The sequence below is a fragment of the Elephas maximus genome, chromosome 1, assembly GCF_024166365.1.
Source record: "Elephas maximus indicus isolate mEleMax1 chromosome 1, mEleMax1 primary haplotype, whole genome shotgun sequence".
NCBI classification, from domain to species: Eukaryota; Metazoa; Chordata; class Mammalia; order Proboscidea; family Elephantidae; genus Elephas; species Elephas maximus.
The window spans coordinates 62,819,895-62,844,930 of NC_064819.1; the positions used below are offsets into that span (position 1 = coordinate 62,819,895).

Below are 25,036 nucleotides of genomic sequence, written 5' to 3' on the forward strand. Positions count from 1 at the left end.
ACACATACTATATTTTGAAGTTTAAGGACAACTCAGCTCCAATAGCCTGCTTAGAAGTTATACCATAGGTATCAGCTGCTATCCAGTCGATTCTGACTCATGGCGACCCTATGTGTGTCAGAGTAAAACTGTGCTCCATAGAATTTTCAATGGCTGTGGTCTTTCAGAAGTAGATCTTCAGGCCTCTCTTCTGAGGGGCCTCCAGGTTGATTTGAACCACCAACATTTTAGTTAGTAGCCAAGTGCTTAGCTGTTTGTGCCACCCAGATACAGAGAGCTGTAAATAACTGTTTTCGTCAGTCGCTGGGCCTGTGGAAGTGGGCAAATGAGGAAAAGAGAAAAGGAGGAGAGCTTTACCCTGTAAGTTTTATGAGCATGGATATTTCTGTACAATATGAGGGAGGGAATCCTAGGTTTCGTTTGGATTTTAATAGCCTGTACTGTGGAGTTTCTCAGTATGGTGTTTCTCACTGTTATGGACTTGAAGTCAGTGACTTAGAATTTTTTTTCTGCTAATTAAAATGCAGTGAAAGAAATGCAGAGCAGACAGTCAGTGCACACCAGGTTGGACTATTGCCATTTCAGCTTTACAGTAACTTGCCAGCTCAAAACCCAACATGGGTGAGCTCAGTGGGCATTTTCATACCTACCTTCACCACCTCTTAGCCCCCCAGAAAGTAAAAAAGAAGAAATATGTGTGAAATCGGCTTTATTTTCCTACTTGCCTAGAATTCATTATTACGTTTTAATTGCCCTGGGTAACCTTGATAACTATTTACAAGGTTGTCATAGCACCTGGACAGGTCGGTATACAAGAAAGCATCCCAGCTTTGAATTAATAAGATTCAGTTCCATTTTAGGTCCCTGGGTGACACGAACGGTTTGCACTTGGCTACTGACCTAAAGGTTGGTGGTTTGAATCCCCTTAGTGGTGCTTCAGAAGAAAGGCCTGGCTGTCTGCTTCCACGAAGATTATAGCCAAGAAAACTGGGTGGGACAGTGCCACTGTGTCACGTGGGGTCACCATGACTTGGAATTGACTCAATGCCAAGGAGTTTTTTTTTTTTTTTTTTAAACAGGTTCCATTTTGAATCTACCTCTGACTTGGAATACAGCTTCAGTCAAGCCATTTGCTCTGTTTCCATCTCCATTTCCTTATCTGTGAAATTATGATGGTACCACTGACCTCACTGAGTTTGGGGGGAATTTAAGTGACATAAAAGTATTTAATTAAAGAGGAGGAAAAGTAGGAAAGCAGTGTTTTCTGAAGCCAGAGAGAAGTGTTTAGAAATATATTGATTGAGTAAATGAATAACTTATTGAATAGACGGAGGATGATTTTAATAGTATTAAATGTCCGTATTACTTATGACAAGGCAGTACTCATTTTTCACTGAACTTCCAGGGAATAACAACAGGTTCCTCTTCCAAAGGTGTGACACCCTCTGTAGAGGCCTTCGATAAGCTGATGAACGGTATGGTGGCCGAGTTTCTAAAGAACAGTAGGATCCTCGCTGGCGACGTGGAGACTCACGTGAGTACTTCCTTCTCCTGTTCTCCGTGTAGAGTTTCAAATGATCAGCCCAGCTGCTGCCAACTCTAATGGCGAGATGAGATCTTTCTAAAGTTTTCTAATCTAGCCTGGTGCCAGTTGTCATTGAGTCAATTCAGGCTCATGTGTGTCAGAGTAGAACTGTGCTCCATACGGTTTCCATGGCTGGTTTTGGGGAAGTAGATGCTCCATAGGGTTTCCGTGGCTGGTTTTTGGGAAGTAGATTGCCAGGCCTTTCTTCTGGATGGACTTGAACCTGTAACTTTTCGTTTAGCTGCTGAGCCCCACTCAGGGACTCCCTAGCTAGGTAGGTGGTAACTAAAACATTCATTTATGCATTTGTTCACTTAATCATTCCTGCAACACTTACCAATTGAGCCTGTGCCACGTCCTGTTCTAGAAGTTGAGAATTAATATAGGGATGAACAAGACAGGCCAAGCCCCTGCACTCATGGAACTTTCATTTTAGTCTGGAAAAAAAGACACTACGTATAAATATATAGACTAACTCAGGTAGTATTAAGGACCATAAACAAAAATAAAGCTGGGGAATGATACAGAAACTTCTGGGAGCAGGGATTTGTTGAAGATGTTAGCTGACGTCGAGTCTGCCCTGACTCATGGCAATCCCATGCTCAGTGGAACAATATACCGCCTGGTCCCTGCCATCCCTGTGATCAGACCATTGTGATCCATAGGGTTTTCATGGACTGATTTTCTGAAGCAGATTTCCAGGCTTTTCTTCCTAGTCTTCTTAGTCTGGAAGCTCTGCTGAAACCTGTTCAGCATCATAGCAACACGAAAGCCTCCACTGACAGAGGGGTGGTGAGCGTGTACGAGGTGCATTGGCCGCAAATCCAACCTGGTCTCCCACATGGAAGGCAAGGGTTCTACTACGGAATCACCAGTGCCCCCTATTAGAGAGGTGGAGATAGGGATGGGCTGTCTGTGGAGATGTCAGGTGAGCAGAGATGACTGAGGTGAGGGAATGAGCCAGGCTGTGAGGTGAGGAAGGAAATTCCAGGCAGAGGAAGCTGCAAGGGCAAAGACCCAGAGGAGGGTACCTGGGTGGTATTTCTAGGCAGATTGGGCCAGTTAGATGGTCGGTGAGGGAGAGCGACAGCAAAGGGCCAGATGACATGAGGCCTTCTTGGTCATAATTTGTTCTGAGTGTGAGGCAAAGTCACTGCAGGGCACTGGGCAGAGAATGACAGGTGATTTGATTCATGTTTATAAAAGGTCACTCTGGCTGAGCCGAGTCAGTCACCACTCGCTTCTGCTTTCCACAAAGTGCAACCTGAGGAAAGGCAAGTCATAGAATATGAGAATCACTGGATTAGAAGAGACCTTAAAAATATCTAGGCTGACCTCCCAGTTTTAGACATTCTTTTGTACTTTTTTAAAAAACGTACTTTTTTAACACCATCCCTGAGGCTAGTCACTATTTGCATGCATTAATAAAAATCTAATGTAATAAACAAGCCAATTAAAGTTAAAAAAAAATAAAAGCTATCACAAGGTTCTTCTTTTTCATTGGCCTTTGTTTCTGGCAAGCTACTGAATTCCTAATCTCTCTGCCTGTGGATTTCTCAGCAACAAGACAACCCCACTTTATTATAGGTGCACAGAAAATCTGATTCTAGAGTAAAGTTGCGGTTAGGGGTTAAAAAAAAAAGTAAAAAGGGATTCTCTCTTTACTCCTTCCCAATTAGACGTTGTACGCAACACCCAACACCAGTCCTCCAGGGGATACGGTGACGAAGGCTTCAGGACGGTTATTAAATAGCTGCTTACCATCACATGTGCAACATATCTATTTGCCACTTCTAAGAAAACAAAGATTCTTTTCTTGACTTTCGTTTTTATTAAATATTTCTGGTAACATGCCCATTGTCAAGAGAGGGGAAACGTTAATATTCACAAGTTCCAGAAAAGTCTGTAATAAGACATGTTCACTTCAAGTGTATCCCAGAGCTATGTAATTACTGTACTCTGTTCTTTTCCTCAGTGTTCTTATTTACAAGAAACTTTGTGTGCAGTAAGGTAGTGGCTGAGTTTCTTTTTTTGTGTGTGTGTGTGTGTGCAGTAAGATAGTGGCTGAGTTTCTTATATTGTGGCATGCTAATACCTGAAAGCTAACATATAAAAAGGAATATTATCCCCCAAACACTAAAAGAAATTCTTGAGTGACTGAACGTTAATACAATAATTATTGTATCATTGCTGTTACTGTTAACATTGACGTTATGTTTCTGAGGTACACAGTACATTATAATAATTCTTATTAGTAATTTCTCACAAATTTCTAGAAAGAAGCTCATTCCTAGGGAATAATGAGGCCTTTAAATAAATATATTTAATTTTGAATGTCAAAAAATGTAGGATTTGCATACCAAGTAAGTCACTTCAAATTGCATAGTAAACAGTCCCTTTAAATCCTCTTTCCTCCAAAGTGAATTATAAATAAAGTACAGCTTGATTTATATTAAATTTTTTCTTTACTCCATCCAGCAGCTAAAAACAGCATGACTCAAATGAAGGAATATTGTCAATAATGAATATGTAATGCTTGAAGAAATGTCTGTTTCCCACTGATTCTTTATATATATAAAAAAAAAGATGGCAGGAAGACAGGGAGAGAAGGAAGAGAAAGAAAGAAGAGAATAGAAAACACAGTCATCTGTAAGTTTAGACTGGTTCTTCAGCACAAAGAAAAGTGCAGGCAGCTATGGTCCATCTGCCCATGACATTAACAGTTTGAACAAGAAGTTTATTTTTTTCTCTCTTATAGGACCATGTGTCATTGGCATTAAGCTTGCAGCTGCTGCCTCTCAAATAAGCCAGAAGTGGGGGTTGAGCTTTGTTCCAAGAACACACCTGTTACATAGAGAAAAAAAAACCGCATACCTGATTGTACGGTATGGAAATTCGAGAATGACACAAATGTGCATCATGTTAAATCCCGTCCCTGCACTCAAAAGCCATGTCACCGATACTGATAATGAACAAGGGCAGCCAAGCTGTGATTTAACGTCTGTCTCCATGTGTTGGCTGCTGGTTGGGCTTAATTTACTGAACACTCAATAATCTATTGACGGAACAGACCACAAAAAAGGGGAGCTAATAGCTACAATTAGGAAGCTCTGCTGAACCGAAGAACATAACAGGTTTAGAAAAGATTAGGTCTTGTAAAGCCTTCTTGTATGCAATGTAAACCAAAGGGCTTATTTAAATTACCCTTCAACCCAGGGACATTGGCACAGCTTGTACCCTTTTTAAGAAAGGATCAACAATGCATAATTTTATAATAGATGTTTAGGGTAAATACAGTCCTCAAGGTCAAAGGAAAGGACCCTCTAGGAACTATACCTCCATAATACCAAGCCCTTGGTTAGACACCATTGATCCTTAAAGTGACTAATGTGATTTTTTTTTTTTTTTTAACAAGGTATCTGGTTGTTATTCATGGTATATGGAACTGATCTTGGGTCTATTTCTTAATGATTTGAAAATTATGAAGCAACTGCCAATCAGTTGTTTCCTAACCCAAATCCCTTTTGAAGACAAATAGGAGTTACATTTTAAATGTTTCTGGAATATTTATTTCCTGTCATTGATTAAAATGGGTAAGCAAATCCTTTTATTAATTGTTTAATAAAAATGAGACAACTGCAGTTTGATCAGAAGGGCGATAAAATTTTCAGCTAAGAAGTTGAAACCAGGTAAAGCATGGTATGATTAAACCACACGCTACAAAATGTGATGTCCTTGGATCCCCTGACTTGATAAAGGATGAACATTTTTAGACAATTACTCTAGCCTCACTTTTGATGGGTCATGATCACGATGTTAGATGTTTCTAGTCTTTGTCATTTTACTTAGATCATCTGCGACATGTTTTGTTCGTTTATACCTTGCTGGTTAGGCCATGAGCTCCAAGAGCAGCAAGGGGAGACGTAGCTCTTCCTCTGACTGGCACTAACCAACCAGGTGCCGTCAAGTTGATCCCAACTCATGGCGACCCCATGTATGTCAGAGTAGAGCTGTGCTCCGTAGGATTTTCAGTGGCTGATTTTTTTTCTGAGTCACCTCTGGGTGGACTTGAACCTTCAACCTATTGGTTTGCAGTGCAGGGAATCCCCAACTGGCACCAGCAGTTTGTATTTGGATTTTGGCTCTACTTCCTACTGCCATGACCTTGAACTAGTCCCTTAGCCTTTTCAGTAAGGGGGCTAGGCAACATTTGTAAGGATCTTCCAGCTCTCAAAGTCCGTGCTGAGGTGACTCATCAGTTATCTCAGCATTAAAGCATGAGGGGGCTATTGGGTTTCCAAGAAAAAATTGCAACAGGGTAACATTGTCACCGTTATAAAAAGCATCATGAGCCCCGCCAGGGAAAGCACCTGAACCATCTGAACATGAGAAACAAGTGAAAGGAAGCATGCCAGAAAAATGATATACAGAGCACTAAGGATAAAATGCCATCCTACTTTACAATGGTGTAGAAGGAAACCGGCCCCTTCATGTAAAAAGATCTTTAGGCCTCCAGGAGTCTATACTTCTTCGTTTTATAGGTTGTCACTTCTTCCTTTACCTGGACCTATATCTGGAATAAATAATAAATTTAATTTCTGACATAAATAAGACAAAATGTCTGCATACTTATTTATTTAACTATTGGTAACCGTATCCTTCCTGTGATTTTAGAAACTATTTATAGGTAATTTGTACTCATTAGAAAAGTAACCATTTACATTTTTTTGGTGCTTTATAATCTGGGTCTATGCTGGACCCTTCCCCCTCCCCCCCCCAAAAGATTCAGAAGCACAAGGTTGGGGTTGACTCAACAAACCAGCCCAGTCCACAAAGGTCTACCTCCCTCTCCCCCTCTGCCTTCAACACAAGTTGCTCTTTCCGTTAACTTCTAATTTTTGGAAAATCATTTTAATTCGGACATTTATTTTTATCATAACTAGACCTAGGATACCTTAGCAATCTCAAGGCCAAAGAATTTATATATAGTCTTTCACTTTCTCCAAATGACAGACTTGTATAAAGAATTCAGCCTCTGGGTTTCATACAGGATTTAAATGGGAATCTCCTTTCTTACTGTCTTACTGTCAAGTCAGTTCCAACTCATAGTGACCCTATAGAACAGAGGAACTGCCCCATAGGGTTTCCAAGGAGCAGCTGGTGGATTGGAACTGCTGACCTTTTGGTTAGCAGCCAAACTCTTAACCTCTGCATCACCAGGGCTCCCCACTCTGTAGTTTACTACTTTTTAAGTGTCTTATGCATCCATTCAGTATTTCTTTTTGAAAATATTTGTATTCTTATTTTCCCCCTTGTTACTAAACAGTTAGGTCACTGTATGTATTGCTTTGCACCTGTTCTTTTTACTTAACAGTATATTCTAGAGATCTATCAGTACATAAAGAGCTTCCTTATTCTTTTTTACAGCTTCATGCTATTTCACTCTGTACATATATCATGGTTTATTAAACAGACCACTGTTGCTAGATATTGAGTTGTTTCCAATCTTTTCCTACAGCATATAACCTTGTGTATACATAATTTTTTATGTATACAAATATATCTGAGGATAAAGTTCCCAAAATGAGATTGTTGGGTCAGGGCCCTGGAAGGATACAGATGGAATGCTCAAAACTAGGGAATTTGAGGAGAGTTTACTAAAGAGCTACCACTGTCTGTTAGTTTGTGATACTGTAGTGGCTTGTGTGTTGCTATGATTCTAGAAGCTATGCCAACAGTATTTCAAATACTAGCAGGGTCACTCATGGTGGACAGGCTCCAGAGGAGCTCCCAGCCTGGAGATCTACTTCCAAAAATTAGCCAATGAATATCCTATGGATCACACAGAATATTGCCTGATGTAGTGCTAGAAGATGAGCCCCCTACATTGGAAGGCATTCAAAATGCACGGTGGCCCCAACAGTGAAGGTGGCACAGGACCAAGCAATGTTTTGTTCTGTATGACGTGGTATCACCATGAGTTGGCACCAACTCAATGGCAACGGACAACAACAAATAATAAAGGGGCTATTTACAAAACCATGGGCAGGGTTTATAGAAACAGGAAGTAGTACAGTATCCTGGACTAATAATAGTAGGAACCATTGCTAGCTCAAGGCTAAAAGACACAAGGAGTAGGAGTGGCTCAGAACCCTGAAAGGGTAGCTGTCTAAATTATCTAGTGCTGCTTTAACAGAAATACCATGAGCGAATGGCTTTAACAAACAGAAATCTATTTTCTCACAGTCTAGGAAGCTAGAAGTCTAAATTCAGGGCCCCAGTCCTGGGGAAGGCTTTTTATCTCTGTTGGCTCGGGGGGAAGGTCCTTGTCATCAATCTTCCCCTGGCCTAGGAGCTTCTTAGCACTAGGACCCCGGGTCCAAAGGACATGCTCTGCTCCTGGAGCTTCTTTCTTGGTGGCATGAGGTCCCTCTCTTCTCTGCTAAGTTTTCTCTTTTATATCTCAAAAGAGATTGACTCAAGCTACAACCCAATCCTGTAGATTGAGTCCTGCCGCATTAACATAACTGCCTCTAATCCTGCCTCGTTAACATCATGAGGTTAGGATTTACAACACATAGGATAATTAGATCACAAAATGGACGACAACCACACAATATTAGGAGTCATGGCCTAGCCAAGTTGATACACATTTTAGGGGGACACAATTTGATCCATAACAGTAGCAGCATGAAGAGGGCTGCCTTCAGTAGAGAGACACAACCAACCTGTGGTGGCCAGCAGGGCAAAACCAGGGAAATGAAGACCCCTCTTTACTTCCCACCCATGCTGCAGCCTCCTGCGGAGGTCTTCCTTTATCTGAACCCTATCAGAAGCCAGGAGGCAAGGGAGACTTTGATGCTGATGCAGCCCACATGGGTGCTTCCTGGACCACGGAGCAGGGTGAAGAAGGATAGAGAGTGGATGTAAGCAGCAAACCAGCACCCCGGGTGAAGGGAAAGCATTTGTGCTTCTGAGGTTTATTATAAATTGCCTTCCATAGGGGGTGTACCCGTCTGTATGTTCGTCAGCAATAAAAGTCTATTTCTCCAATATCACCTCAGAGCCACGTCAACCTCTTGGATTTTTGCTGATATGATACATGAGAAATGGTAATTCTGCGTAGTTTTAATTTGTATATATATATATATATTTATAATGAGTGAAGCTGAGCATCTTTTCATATGTTCTTAAACATATGGGGCTCTTACCCATTACCTATTGCCATCGAGTAGATTCCGACTCATAGCTTTTAGGCCACTAATATTTCTTTTTGCTGTGAACCATCTACTCATATCTTTTATCCATAGGCAGGGACAAGGAGGTCGTTGCTTTGTTTATTATCAATTTTTAGAGATCTTTGAACCCACCAGCGGCTCTGTGGAATAAAAGACCTGGCAATCTGCTCCCGTAAAGATTACAGCCTAGAAAATCCTATTGGGCAGTTCTTCTCTGTCATATGAGCTTACTATGAGCCAGAATCGACTCGATGTCACACAACAACAACAACATATATTTAGGAGATTAGCCCTCTGTCTATAATGAGAGGTGCAAATATTTTTTCCATGTTGTCATTTGTTTTTTGACATTTTGTCTTGGTTTCCTAGGGCCGCCGAAACAAAAACGCCACAAACTGGGTGGCTGTATGTTGTTGTTGTTAGGTGCTGTCTAGTTGATTTTTGACTCATAGCAGAGTAGAACTGCCCCATAGGGTTTTCTATTTTTTTTTTTTTTATAATCTTTACGGGAGCAGATAGCCAGGTCTTTTTCCCCTTGGAGCCGCTGGGTGGATTTGAACTGCCAACATTTCATTTTCCAGCCTAGTGCTTATTATTTCACAGTTCTGGAAAAACTGTGAAATACAGTTCCAAATTGGCCATGCTGATTCCTTCCAGGGCCTTTGAGAAAGAATTGTTTCATGCCTCTATCGTAGCTTCTGTGGTTGCCGTCAGTTCTTGTCATTCCTTTGCTGTTTATAGATGGATCTGCCTCCCTGAGTTACATAATGCCTGTCTTCCCCCTGTGCTTGACTCTCCTTTGTGTGTGTGTGTGTGTGTTTTGGATGAAAGTTTACACAGCAAATTAGGTTCCCACTATTTAACAATTTCTACACAATTTGTTCAGTGACTTTGGTTACATTTTTCAGTGTGTCAGCTTTCTCATTATTTCCGTTCTGGCTGGTCTGTTTCCAGTAATCTAGTTTCCCTGCCCTCTTGTCTTCTAGTCTTTGTTTTTGAGTAAATATTGATCGTTTGGTGTCATACAGATGGTTTTTTGAAGAATCACAGCACTCACGGATGATATTTTTTATTTTGTGAGCTAATCTGTTATTTAGCTAAAAGATGATCTCATGGAATAGTTTTGGTTCAAGGTTTAAAGAGTATCTCAGGGCAATAGTCTCGGGGAGTCCTTCGGTCTCAACCAGTCCAGTAAGCCTGGGCTTTTTAAGAATTTGAGTTCTGTTTCGCCTTTTGCTCCTATTCTATCAGGGTCCATCTATTTTGTTTCTGATCAGAATGGTCAGCAGTGATAGCCAGGCACCATCTGGTTCTTTTGGTCTTGGGGTAGATGAGATCGTGATTCAAGTAGACTATTAGTCCTTTGGACTAGTTCAGTCTCTTAAGTATTTGGTTTCCTTCTTTCTCTTTTACTCTGGACAAATAGTTGTATCTTAGATGGCTGCTTACGATAGGTTTTAAGACCCCAGAAACTACTCAACAAACTCGGGTATAGAATGTAATGACTGTCCTTACTACTCAGAAGAGATTAGGACCACCCTACTCCAGTATAACATTGTTAACTGACAACATCTCCAAAGAAAAACCCTTTTTTCCCAAACAAGCTCACATTCATGAGTACAGGTGTTAGGACTTCAACATATCTTTTTGGAGGATGCAATTCAATCCACAGCACATTGCTTATGGGGGAGCTTTTTTTTTTTTGGTCATGTAAGGTTTTTTTACGTAGTAAAGTTTATCATAAATGTATCAATGTTTTTCTTTTATGACTTCTAGATTTTGAGTCCATTTAAAAAGACTTTTTCTCCAGATACTTCTATGGTTTTATTTTTTTTTACATATAAATTTGATCCATATGTCTCCTTCTTTTGGTGTATAAAGTAAGGTATGGATATAAATTTTTTTTTTTTTAGATGACTACCTGGTATTCCCATCACCATTTATTAATCATTCCATTTTCCCTGTTGATTGAAATGCTACCTTTATTGCATGCCAACTACTTGTATGTCTTTGGTCTATTTTTGGACTTTCTATTGATTTCATTATGCTTTCAGTCTATTCTAATACCATCTATTTTAACCCCAGAGAGCCAGTGCCATTGAGTCGATTCCGATTCATAGCGACCCTATAGGGCAAATAATCACAGAAGGATATACCAAAACCCAAACCCTTGCTGTCGAGTCAATTCCCACTCATTCTGACCCTATAGAACAAGGTAGAACTGCCCCAAGTCTGTAATCTTGATGAAAACAAACTGCGACATCTTTCTCCCATGGAGTGGCTGGTGGGTTTGAACTGCCAACCTTTCGGTTAGCAGCCAAGTGCTTAACCACTATGCAACCAGGGGTTCTTACAGAGGATAGAACCAAAAAAACCAAAGCCACTGCCATCGAGTAGATTCTGGTTTGTAGGGACCCTATAGGACAGAGTAGAACTGCCTTATAGGGGTTCCAAGGCTATAAATCTTTACGGAAGCAAACTGCCACATCCTTCTCCTGTGGAGATGGGTTCAAACTGCCTACTTTTTGGTTATCAGCCGAGCACTTTAACCACTGCACCACAAGGCTCCCCTATATATTAAAAAAAAAAAAAAAATCCCATTGCGACCAAGTTGATTCTGACTCATAGCGACTTATAAGGACAGAGTAGAACTGCCCCATAGGGCTTCCAAGGAGCGGCTGGTGGATTTGAACTGACCACCTTTTGGTTAGCAGGCAAACACTTAACCACTGGGTCATAGAGGATGTTTAATATCTTATAGGGTTAATTCCTTTTGCGTTCCTATCTTTCTTTCTATCCAGAGTTTTCTTGGATGTTTTATCAGTTATCTAGCGTTGCCATAACAGAAATACCACAAGTGGATGGCTTTAACAAACAGAAGTTTGTTCTCTCACAGTCCAGTACGCTAGCAGTCCGAACTGATACACATATTTTTGGGGACACAATTCAATCCATGACAGATGTTCTTGCTTGTTTAACTTTTTATGTAAACTATAGAATCAGCTTATCTGATTCTAGGAAAAAAAAAAGCTTTTTTTTAAAATGGAATTATGTTAAATTTATAAATCAGTGTGGAGAACAATTTACATCCGTATGATGCTGAATGTTCTTATTCCAAGGACAAGATATGTCTTTCTGTTGATTCAAGTCTACTAATCCTACATTGTATCCTTCATGAAAATTCCAGTGCTTTTTCAAGTTGTTTTTGCACGATTTTCAAATATTTTAGCACAATTCTTGAGTTTATTTGGGGAGGGGCGGTTTGTTATTGCTAGCAAATGGACCTTTCTGCATATTTTCTAATTGGCTGTTTGTATATGTGAAGATTGTTGATTTCTCTGCGTTAATTGCATGTCTTGCTAGCTTTCTTTAGTTCTTTACTTTGCTTAATATTTCGAATAGCTTTTCAATTGATTATCCAGGGTTTCTAGGTATATAATTATTTGCAAATAATAATTGATTTACCCTTTCTTTCCAATTTTTACACCTTTAATTTATTTTTCTTCTCCGTTACCTCTAAGACAATGCTAAAAAGTGTTGATAATGGCTTATCTTTTAGCAGGAATGCCTGCCCGGTAAGTATGATGCTAGCTGTGGGCTGGAAAAATACGTATGTATTTTAAAAATCCTTTTTAGCATCCAATTTTTAGTGTCTTTTTTTAAACAAGAAGAGTGTTGAATTTTGTCAAGAATTTTTTAAGCATTTGTGGAGAGAATCATGTACCTTTTCTCCTTAGATCTTTTAATAAGGCAAGTTATATTAATACAGTTTTTAATATCGAACCATTCTTATATTTAGGGAGGTTATGTAATTATGTTGAAATGACCACCCTAAACTTTTCCATTTGTCTTCCAAGATGTTTAAGGAATTTCATATCTGGCAAAGGGAAATAGGAAGCTTTCTGAGTCAAAATGGATTGAATCATATAAGAGCTAATTTATTAAAGAAAAATGCAGTCTTTGAAAAATCTTTGTGTATTTTTAAGCTATCTATTTATCTAACTATAGATTATATTTTAAATACTAAATGAGTTTTTAAACACTTTTAAGCTTAAGGCCATTGTATGTATTCAGTGGATTCTTATTTTAGATTCTTTGTCTAAATTTTTTTTTAAATGTTTTTCTACCATACATGCACAATTAAACTATAGCCAACAGATTTCTGACCAAAAAAAGGAACCTTAAAATAGCAATTATGAATTAATTTTTCTGTTATGCACACAACTCACATTATTCTAATCTGAAATTTACAAAGGAAAAAACAGCAGCCCCAAGGCGTCGGAATCGTGATGAGCCCCTTGTCCTTGCACTTCTCTGCAGAGCTCATTGTTGCCTGTACTAACAAATTAAGCAGGAAGAGGAAGAGCCCCCACAATGACATTAGCTTTTACTGGCCTGTTTTAGTAGCAGATTCTTTAGGGGCAATTGAATTCTTTGGTTGAGTAAGTCAGACAAAACTTAATCCTCACTAAACCCATTGCCATTGAGTCAATTCCAAACTCATAGTGACCCCATAGGGCAAAGTCGAACTGCCCTGTAGAGCTTCCAAGGCTGTAATCTTTACGGAAGCAGACTGCCACATCTTTCTCCTGGTGGGTTTGAACCCATGACCTTTCAGTTCGCAGCCAAGCGCTTAACCACTACAGCACCAGGGCTCCTTTAATCCTCACTAGAATTACAGAATCTGAAACCAGTTCCTGTGCTCCATCCATAGAGCTTGTGAGGTAATGAGTGGAATACTGGACGAGGTGAAGACAGCCCAGGTTTTACTTCCGACTCTAATATTAACGTGCTTCGCAGCTGCGTGCAACTTTCTTAATTCTCTGTGTCTTTGAGTCCTTACGTGATGATGTTTGCCACCAGACAACCTCTGGAACACCAGACCTGGTTCTCCCTTCCTGCCTTCATTGGCATAAGCAAAACGGAAGGGCCAGCATACACAGAGAAGCATTCTAAGCACGTCCAGTTTGGTGGGGGGTGGGAGGGAGCTACATCACCTACCGGCTGGCACCTGTTGGCCTGCATCTGGGAAAAATTAGGTTATTGATTCTCACATGGATGCATTACCCTGTGTAAAAGCATAGCAGATGTCTAAGTCCATGTCAGAATACCTACAGGTAACCGGCAACATTTTCTCCTAACATTTTCCTCCTTTCAGGAGGTTGTTTCCCAGATTCAAAATTTAATCGCTACCTAAAAAACCAGTTGATGTCCAGTCAGTTCTGACTCATGGCGGCCCCATGTGTGTCAGAGTAGAATTGTGCTCCATTGGGTTTTCAATGGATGATTTTTCAGAAGTAGGTCACCAAGTCTTTTTTCTGAGGTGCCTCTGGATGTATCCAAACCTCCAACCTTTCAGTTAGCAGTGGAGTGCAGTAACTATTTGCACTACCTAGGGACCCCGAAGACTGCAAAATATTTGTTCCTTTCTTTTCTCCTTGGCTTGACTTTTTTCTTCTTTCTTTCTAAAACTGGGCTAATAAGTGGAACATTTGTTTTTGTTGCTTTTTTTTGTTGTTTTTCTTCAGGATAATTTAATTGTTTGCCTGGAGGCTGCTTCAGGGTCTGAAAATTAATACTTTGTTCAAAAGTAATGACCTTTTAAGTTCTGATTTCATTTAGATTATCTTGTTATTTCTCCCCACATATCTATCGCCACAGAGTATGCATTCGCACACACACACACACAGGTGCACATACACATCTGAAAATAAACCTGTTGCTGTCAAGTCGATTCCGACACATAGTGACCCCATAGAACAGAGTAGAACTGCCCCACAGGGTTTCCAAGGAGTGGCTGGTAAATTTGAACTGCCCACCTTTTGTTAGCAGCCTCGCTCTTGACCACTGCACCACAAGGGCTCTCACATACGCATACCCACGTTCATCTAAGAACTCCTCGTAATACCTCATTAGCTACATATGAGAAAAAACAATCTCCATCAAATATGTGACAGCACTGGCCCAAGAGTCACTCTGATTCTAGGAAACACGTTTGCAGAGTTGCTACTGGGCATGAGGCAAGTACAAAAATATGCTTTCTCACCTTTAGTACGTCTTTTGTCTCTTTCCAGTTGTATTTGTATTGTGGTTTAACACCGTAAGCTTTAAAAATGTGACAGTTGATTCATTTTAAGACTAGTGACAAGCCAACTTTTTAATATAGCAAATACATGATATTTTGATGACGTAAAAGAAAATAAGGTATTCAGTGAGTTAGTGATTTATCACTCATTATGTTTGCAACAGGAAGCCTTTCCCTTTTAGAAAAGACTGTTTTAAAAATAAATATCTTAAATATATTAAGCTACTGCAAATACTGATTCTTGACTTTCAATTGTTTTAGTTAAAACAGATTAATTAATGTACAGTTCAAGTACTGTAATTTATAACGTTGGGCCCATCTTTCAAGTGTTGGGGTCTATTAACAAGGTTCTAGAAGTATGTGTGGCCCCATCAGTATCTACCTCTGTGCCCATAGTCAGTAGTTAATAAATGTTTGCTAAATGAGTAGATAAGAGTCCTGGTGACAAAGTGGTTAAGCGCTTGGCAGCCAACCAAAAGGTCAGCAGTTTGAACCCACCAACTGCTCCACAGGAGAAAGATGTGGCAGTCTGCTTCTGTGGCTGGTGGATTCAAACTGCCAGCCTTTTGGTTAGCAGCTGTAGCTCTTAACCACTATGCCACGGAAACCCTATGGGGCACTTTTACTTTTTTTTTTTATAGGCCTGCTATGAGTAGGAATTGACTCAAGGGCAATGGGTTTTTGTTTTTTTAAATGAGTGGATATATAAATGAATGGATCAAATCATTAATGAATCATTGAATCAATGGATGGGTGAATTTATTATGGCTGACAGTTTGAATACAGCAATAACCTAGACTAACTGTTAAGTTTTTTTTTAGATCATGAAGACCAGGTTTTGAGTCATGAATTAGCAAGTGAAATATGGAGAAACATGGATTATTAGATTACTGTCCTGCTGGCGTAGTGGTTAAGAGCTACAGCTGCTAACCAAAAGGTGGACAGTTCAGATACACCAGGTGCTCCTTGGAAACCCTATGGGGCAGTTCTACCCTGTCCTTTATGGCCGCCATGAGTCAGAATCGACTCGACGGCAACAGGTTTTTTTTTTTTTTTTTTTTTTTTTGGTCTCTCTGTAGAGTTTCTGTTTATCATAAAAAAAATCTTGAGTTTACCATTGCACTGACAGTTTATCTAGTTCCTCCCTCCATCCCGTCATTCTTTTTTTTCGGTTCTATTTTTATTATCTGTTGGTCAAATATACATAGACTAAATGGAAGATAAAGAGAGAAGCTATGTACTAAATCATGGAAAATAGTCTATGTTATAACGTTGTTTTAGTCATCTACTGCTGCTGTAACAGAAATATCACAAACGGCTGACATCAACACAGAGAAATTTATTCTCTCACAGTCTAGTAGGCTAGAAGTCCAAATTCAGGGCGTCAGCTCCAGGGGAAAACTTTCTGTGTTGGCTCTGAAGGAAGGTCCTTCTCCTCAGTCTTCCCTTGGTCTGGGAGCATCTCAGCGTAGGAATCTCAGATGCAAAGGACACGCTCTGCTCCTGACACTGCTTTCTTGGTGGTATGAGGTTCCCAACTCTCTGCTTGCTTCCCTTTCCTTTTTAACTCTTGAGAGAGAAAAGGTGGTGCAGGCCACACCCCAGGGAAACTCCCTTTACATTGGATCAAGGATGTGACCTGGTAAGGGTGTTACAATCCCACCCTAATCCTCTTTAACATCAAATTACAATTCCACTCTAATCCTTCATAACATAAAACTACAATCAAAAGAGAGCACAACGGCACAATATGGGGAACCATGGCCCAGCCAAATTGATACATACATTTTTTGTGGGACATAATTCAGTCCATGACAGCAAATAACATCCCTTCATTCTTATTTCTGTTTTGTAGTTGAAGGAAGTGAGTCATTGAAAGACTAGGGCCCTAGGGACTGGAAAGCAGGAGGGAACAGGAAAGCTGGTAATAGGGAACCCAGGGATGAGAAGGGAGAGTGTTGACATGTCATGGGGTTGTTAACCAATGTTATAGAACAATGTGTTTACTGTTTGATGAGAAACTAGTTTGTTCTGTAAACCTTTATCTAAAGTACAGCAACAAAAAAAGAAAGACTAGGGCCCTAACACAATGTAAGAAAGCAAGATGAGAATTCTTAAGTAACATCAAAATCCATCAATATATTGATTTGTAGTCTGCTCCCAGTAAAAATTCTATGAGCTCTAGCTGAGACAGGATATTTTTTTATGCTCCTTAGTATAAGTATTTTAAGCTGAAGGTCAGAGTTAAAAAAGAAATAGAATTTGGTTTGCTCTGGTCTCCTTGATTGGGTTTTGGCATGTTGTTTCCCCTTGATCATTAACATTCAAAATGGTAGCAATCAGGCAAGAAAGAACTTTGAAGTCAGAAAGGGCAAGTTGGGAAATTAAATTTTTGTCTGAGGTTTCACTTCATATTTCTAATAATCAAATCTTTCTGGTTTCAAGAGTCTTCGGTTGTAGTTATATAATTTCAAATATCTGGATGAAAAGTGAAAAATTCGGTTGTCCCAATATCTTCAAATGCAGCCATTCCCAAACTTTTAAATGAGACACCCCAATTCATTTGTAAATGAGTTGTTAGAAGCTTGGAAGACGTGCTCTCCTAGGCCTAAGGTAAATGATGAATGGTTCCTACGCAAAGATCTGGAAGAGTACTACTCCAAGTGTAGTCAGCCACAAGATAAGTACAGAAAGCACTTTTTACATCAGTCCAACAGAATAATTTTAAGTTTGTTCATTGTTGGTGGAGAATATTGACTGTACTGTTGGCGGCCAAAGAAACAAATCAATCATAGAAGAAATACAACCAGAATGCTCCTTAAAACCGAGGTTGGCAGGACTTGGACTCATTTACTTGGGACACGTCATCAGGCAGGACCAACTCCTAGAAAAGGACACCATGTTTGGTTAAGCAGAGGGTCAGAGAAAATGAGGGAAACCCTCAATGAGATGGATTGACACCATAGCCACAAAAATGTGTTCAAACATACCAATGATGATTAAGATGGTACAGGACCAGGCAATGTTTCATTCTGTTACACATGGGATTGTCAAGAGTTAAGAGTCTACTCTGTGGCAACTAACAATGACAAAATCTAGTGATTTAAAAAATTAGGGCTTGGACTTTGTACGTCTGGTTTTTATAATTTTGCTTTTCTAGTAATGTATTTTTATTTATTTTACAAAAGTATCAGTCTATGACAGATGAGAAAATATTTATCATAGGGTTTTTGAGCAGCATTTTTATAATGCTAGAAAAAAATTCCTTTGTGCTTTAAGTTAAATGAAGCAGGAAAACAATAACATGAAATGAAAAACAGTCACTTACTAAGAATGCTGATACCTGGGGGAATGTGAGTTTAATTACATAAAGAGAAAGAAATAGATGGATTTTTCTGTGCAGATTCTGAGTTCTTCCAGCTGGTGTTGGACTGGATTTATCTCTATTTTTACTATCAAACACAGGATTTCTCTTTTTCTTTATGGGTTTATAGTTATTTCCTTTTATGCTTACTAGCCATTATAAGAGTACCTTTGGAACAAAAAGGCAGAAAAAAAAAAGAGACTTTCTGAGGATAACTGTGCAATGAAAGAGAGAGAGCAAGGAGGTATATGTGTGCTTAAGAAAGATTTGCTTTGTTAAAAATCAAGTCTGAAAGGATAGTCATTGAACTGCTGACAATGGTCATCCCTGGGGGTGGGACTACTGAAGGCATTTATTTCCTAAATGTCTATATCTTTTGAGTTTTTTGCAACAAGCATGGGCTAATGTTATAATCAGAAGAGGGGGAAAGGAATATTTTGGTATTTGGAAGAAAAATAGAATCAAGGTATTGCCTGAAAGGGATTTCAGAGAGTAGCAAAAGACAAAGTGAAGAGAAAATGGGGTCTGTTGTAATAAAGGCCCTTGTATGTAAGGCACTCACTGGCTTAGTCCTTAAGAATGGGATCTGAAGGTTTTCATGCCATCCCTAGGTAGCTCCACTGATGGTGGAGCCTCATAGATAGGGGTCTAAGCTGCCTGACAATACATGGGAAATGGGAGAAACAGTGTTCAGGAAGGACCTTTTATGAGTTGAATGTTCATATTGTGAAGACCTCAATCTAGATGGGTTGATGTTGGATAGACATGGCTGATGAGTGAATAAAATCTGATTCTTGGCTAATTTTTATAATCACTAGAGATCAACTTTATTTCCCGACCTTAGTTTCCTTTTCCTTATTAGTAAGAGAGGTGGTGGTAAAGAAGGAAAAAGAGAACGAGCATCTGTTGAGTGTCTGCTATGTGTCAGGCACTGTGCTAAGCTACTGACAAACATTACTTCCCTTGGTCATTAGGAGAAGCCTTTAAGTTAGGCAGGTGGTGCAAACCGTTTGTACTCGACTGCTAGCCTAAAGGTTGGTGGTTCGAACCCAAGCAACAATAACCTAGGCTTGGCAATCTGTTTTTGTTAAGATTGTAGCCAAGAAACCCTATGGAACAGTTACTATGTAACACATGGGGTCACCGGAGTTGGAATCAATTCATTGGTATTGCGCTTAAGGTGGGTCATATTCCAGATAAGGAAACCAACCCTTGGAAAGGTTGGATAACTTGTTTTTGCCCATGCACCTAGTAGGGGTAAAGTTGGATTCTATCTCAGGCTTGTCTAAAGCTTACAATTTCTCTACTACACCACATTACTTTTCTAATAATTTTCAATCATTCATTATTAAACAATACTTAGTGAACTTCTATTGTAATTTGTTAGTTGCCATCGAGTCATCTCTGATGCACGGCCACCCCAGGTAAAACAGAAGGCAACATTGTTGATCCTACTCTATCTTCATGATCACTGGTGTGCTCAAGTCCATTGATGCTGCCACTGTGTATCTGGAGCGCTTTCCAACCTTGGAGGTTCGTCTTCCAGCACTATACTGGACGGTATGCTGTTGTGATCCACAGAATTTTCATGGGCAAATTTTCAGAAGTAGATCACCAGGCATTTCTTCCTAGTCAATCTTCATCTGGAGGGTCTGCTGAAACCTGTCTACCATGAGTGACCCTGCTAGTGTTTGAAATACCCACGGCATAGCTTCCAGTGTCTCAGCAACATGCAAGCCACCACAGTACAACATACCAGAAGATGGGTGCTGGTCAGTTGGAATAAAGGCCCTTTTACGTAAGGCACTCGCTGGCTTAGTCCTTAAGAATGTGATATGTACTTGGAGACGCAAGGTGTACATACACGCGTGAAAGGACTATGGCTTAAATAATACATAGTGAAAGGGTGATGCTCAGCGTCATTATGTATTGTAGTATAAGGAGGTCCTTGATGTCTCTGGTTTTTCTGAGTGGTCTCTGAGTTGCCCAGTCTCCTTTACTTGTGTAGACCCAGGATTCATCCACCGTAAAGTGGTTGCTGGCTTCCTAAATCAAAGGATTTGGTTTCAACATGCTGATACAGTTCTTTAGATTCCTTAACTGTTAGAAAAAGTTAGACACTTTGGAGAGGGGCCAATCTGCCAAGTATTTTGTAGTTACATAATGATTGAATTTGAAAATGACGTTAATTTAAAAGAACTGTTTTGCTCAGAATACTAACTTGTAACAATCTTCATGCCTGTCAGAAATGCAAACAGATTTAAACAGACGGTGGTGCTTTCTTTTCCTTTTCTTTTGCCTTTGAGAAACACTCCCTGCTTTTAACTCTTTCAACTCTTTGATCTTTTATTATATAAATTGCAATAATCAATTATTTAGTAGAGCTCTGTGCTGGGCTTTTTAAATTACAGTAATTGGTTTTATATTATAGATTTTGCAAAGTTTTCTGCACATGCTATTTATGTAACCTGATTATTTAGCTTAGATGATATATTCAGGGCCTCTTTCCATGTCGGAGTCCCTGGGTGGTGCAAATGGTTAATGTGCCTGGCTGCTAATGGAAAAGCTAGAGGTTCGAATCCACCCAAAGGCACCTCAGAAGAAAGGCCTGGCGATCTGCCTCTGAAAAATCAGCCATTGAAAACCCCGTGGAGCACAGTTCTACCATCACACATATGGGGTCGCCATGAGTCAGAATCAACTTGATGGCAACTGGCTCTTTCCATGTCAGTAAATTGAGATCTACGTTATGATTTTTAATGACTGCATACTATTTCAATGTATAGTTACGCCATAATCGATTTAAACAATCACAATTGTATATATGTGAAATAAGTTTGTACAAGAATGCAGGCTGAGACCAGTGGGCATGCTGAGAGTGAGCTTCTTAAATTCCACATCCCCGCCTCTTTGCTTGCCTCACCCTGGTCCTGACCCTGAAAGGTGCTCATCTAGTGCTGTTTATAATCATAAAAAATTGGTGACATTTGGCCTGTTTTCAGTTTTTTCCCTATTACAAATGAAATTGCAGTGAATATCATTATACGAACTTTAGATTATAAAATTGTCCAATTATTTTCTCAAGGAAAACACCCAGAATTGGAAGTGCTAGGCCAAAGGCAAGCTCTCTCTAATATCTATTGTCAAATCCCCTCCCTCATCTATACTTCCCCCTCGCCCGGCCCCTGCTGTACTGATTCACACTCTCACAGAGTCTGCAAGTCCTTCAGGCTGTTTGCTGATAATCATGAACTAGAAAATAAGAGTTTTAGGAAAACAGTGCATGACTTCAATGCACATTAATATTCATGACATTGTTTAAAAATACTTTGCCCTCTGCTGGAGAAGCACGAAAATAAAAACAAAGCTCTCTTTCCCCCATATAAGTCATGCTTTTTGCAAAAGAAAAATATTTATCAGTTTTACTGCTTGTCTAAGGAGCTCTGGTGGCTCAATGGTTAAGTGTTCGGCTGCTAGTCAAAAGGTCAGTAGTTCAAACCCATCCCACCACTCCATGGGAGAAAGACCTGGCAATCTGCTCCCATAGGAATACAGCCTAGAAAACCCTATGGGGCAGTTTTACTCTGTCTCACGGGGTTGCTATGAGCCAGTACCGAAGACTTACCAAGAAACTTGTTTCTATTGCCTCTTTGGAGTTGGATATGAAATATATTGAATGGGGTTGGTGGGGCGTTGAGGTCACCCTCACTGAGACAAATCAGGCAGCTGAGATATGAAATAGAAGAGTTCAGGCATGGATGTAGAAGGGTCATATTGGAGCTGTTAGTGTCAGAACTGTACCGTGTAGCTGATGCAAATACTTATGTGAGCTGGGGGTTGCCAAGGCAACAGTCCTATTAATGAAAAATTAACCTCATTTATTATCAATGCCTGAATGATTTTTCTTTTTTAATGAAAGGTGCCTGGTAGTCTAACATGATATTTTGAATCTACCTACTCATCTTTCCTTTCCAGTCTGCAAAACTATTTAGCCCTATTCAATCAGCGTACCTCCTTTCTCTGCCAATGGAAGTGGAATCATTAAATGAAAAAAAAAAAAAAGTAAACAGTAAGGGTAGTAAAAATACTAATTTATAACAGTTACCTAATATAAAATTATTGCCCTTTTGATGCATGCTTCGGCTAAGGCAGAGCCTGAAATTAATGGTAGCTGTGTTGGTGTTTGAGCAAGCCAGAGTCTTTAAATTAACTTGTCTTTGTGATTTAATGGAGTATTGCCAACATTTTTTTAAGTAAGTGGGCTGTGACATCTTCCCCTAGTCAGACTGTAAATTTAGGCTCCTGTTTTATTGTGCACACACTGGATACTTCAGAAAGGTAGCCGTGCCTGAATTTATGAAGACGTCCTTGTCTTGAAGAGCCATAGAGCCACGTTAAGGGATACGATGATCAGAAATGACTGAGCACCGGGCAGTGTACTTCCTGGGTTCTGGAGCAAAGGAAAACTATTATTCAGAATGAACACGTTCCCTTTTTCATGATAATGTTTCTTGTGTTTTTTCAAGCTAACCAAATGGGAAATTGTTATGGACTAAATCGTGTTCCCCCAAAATATGTGTTAGAATCCTAACCCCTAAGGTCCCTGGGTGTTGCAAATGGTTTGTGTTCGACTGCTAGCCTAATGGTTGGTGGTTAGAACCCACCCAGTGGCACCGTGGAAGAAAGGCCTGGCGATCTTCTGTAATGATTATAGCCAAGAAAAAATGGTATTGCCATGAGGTCGGGATCGACTCGGATGGCAACAAGTTTGGTATGGTTTGGTTTGGTTCTATACCTGTGGATATAATTCTGTTTGGGCATAAGTTTCTCTTTGTTATGTTAGTGAGGCCATATCAGTGTGGTCTAAACCTAATCACTTCCGAGTTATAAAAAGAGTAGAACACACATGGTGACAAGGAAGCACAAAACGGGGGAAAGTAGATGCCACGTGAAGATCGCCAAGGAACCAAGGAACCAAGGAACCAGGCAAGGAACCAGGCTACAGAAACCGGAAGAGACAGGGATTCTTTCCCTAGAGCCAACAGAGAGAGTCTGCCCCTAGAGCTGGTGCCCTGAATTCAGATTTCCAGCCTCCTGAACTGTGAGAAAATTAATTTCAGTTCTTTAAAGCCACCTGCTGTGCTATTTTGGTTACAGTCCTCCATGGACTACTTACCCATTGCTGTCAAGTCGATTCCGACTCATAGTGACCCTATAGGACAGAGTATAACTGCCCCATAGGGTTTCCAAGGAGTGGCTGGTGGACTCAAACTGCCAAACTTTTGGTTAGCAGCTGAGCTTCTTAACCACTGTGCCACCAGGGCTCCCCCCATGGACTGGTGATATCAATAACCCATTCCTTTCAAGACTGAATGTTTGTTGTCTGTTCCACACAATTGGTTCCTTATCATTTACCACTCACGTTCACTAATGATCATACTAGTTCACGTCTCATTTCCTCTCATTTGTACCTGGGAGCACCTAGGCACATAAGTCGATACTTGGAAAGTATTCTATAACTGTATAATTACTCAGTTATGTCTTTTTAATAAAATTTTTTTCTGATAATAAAATAAAAAATGCTTGATGTGGAAAAGTTTTAAAATAAGTGTATGAAGAAGAGAGTCAAAGCAGCTTTTAGTCCCACTACTCAGAGATAACTACCCTTGGTATCATGGCACAGCTATTTCATAAGGACATTCCGAACCTAAAAACTATACATTGTAAAGTCTTGTTTATAATTAAAACAGTCATCTGTGAGGGTCGTATATAGGGACAAGTGACTGAGTCATCTCTGAGTCACATGACAAGCCTGGCAGGTGCAGGTAGTTGAGTTATTAAGATGGCTGACTGGAATGGTGGGACCAGATGTAGTCCAAGTAAAGTTAGGCCCTTTTCCCCTTTTGGAAACCAAAAGGTCGGCAGTTTGAATCCGCCAGTCGCTCTTTGGAAACCCCATGGGGCAGTTCTACTCTGTCCTATGGGGTCGCTATGAGTGAGAATCGGCTCAAGGGCAACGGGTTTGAGGTTTTGTTTGTTTGTTTTTCACCCCTCTTACTGTGGCAATTACAGATTCAGCTACAAATAGCAGTCAATCTGATTGCTCATTTCTGAAACTTTAACCTTATTACTCCAAAGCAAAGATGAGACAGTGAAGGGGCAGGGAAACTAGAGTACTGAAAATGGTACAACCAGACTGGAATGAATGAGAATGATGACACTTTGTGAAAAATGTAACCAATACTACTGAATAATTTGTGGAGAAATTGTTAAATGGAAGCCTAATTTGCTGTGTAAATTTCTACCTTAAACACAAGAAAATATTAATTAAGAAAAAAAAAAAAAAAAACCTTAACCTTAGACTAAGTTACTGACCAAACAGATGTTGCCCCCAGAGTGGTTTGAGAACAAACAGATGTACAAGTTTCTGTGTTAATGGTCATTCTGGCTTCTTCTTTGTGGCCTTTCCTAATGGCATATTGGGATGAGAGAGAGCTATTCCCCAGACTTATGCAAAACAGACAAAAGTTCATGGGAACTAAAGAAGTCATAGCAGAGAAAAAATTCCTAACTTGTATGTTTTATTCTTGGTAGTGATGGCACAAAGGGACAGTTTGGGGTGTTGCTAGGAGCCCTGGTGGCACACTGGTAAAGCACTGGGCTGCTAACCAAAGGGGAGAAAGATGTGGCATTCTGCTTCCACAAAGATCATAGCCTTGGAAACCCTATGGAGCAGTTCTACTCTGTCCTATAGGGTCGCTATG

The 25,036-nt window shown here is 39.9% G+C and overlaps 1 protein-coding gene across 4 annotated transcripts in view; it reads left to right on the forward strand.

The window, feature by feature from the left end:
* The window catches only part of CAP2 (cyclase associated actin cytoskeleton regulatory protein 2), a 209,245-nt gene that overhangs the window by 63,167 nt on the left and 121,042 nt on the right, over window positions 1-25,036 (forward strand). For all 4 annotated transcript variants that reach the window (XM_049884528.1, XM_049884538.1, XM_049884518.1 and 1 more), the window contains exon 3: window positions 1,434-1,534. In XM_049884528.1, coding sequence (XP_049740485.1) covers window positions 1,434-1,534 — 101 coding nt within the window. The remainder of the gene's footprint in view (window positions 1-1,433; window positions 1,535-25,036) is intronic.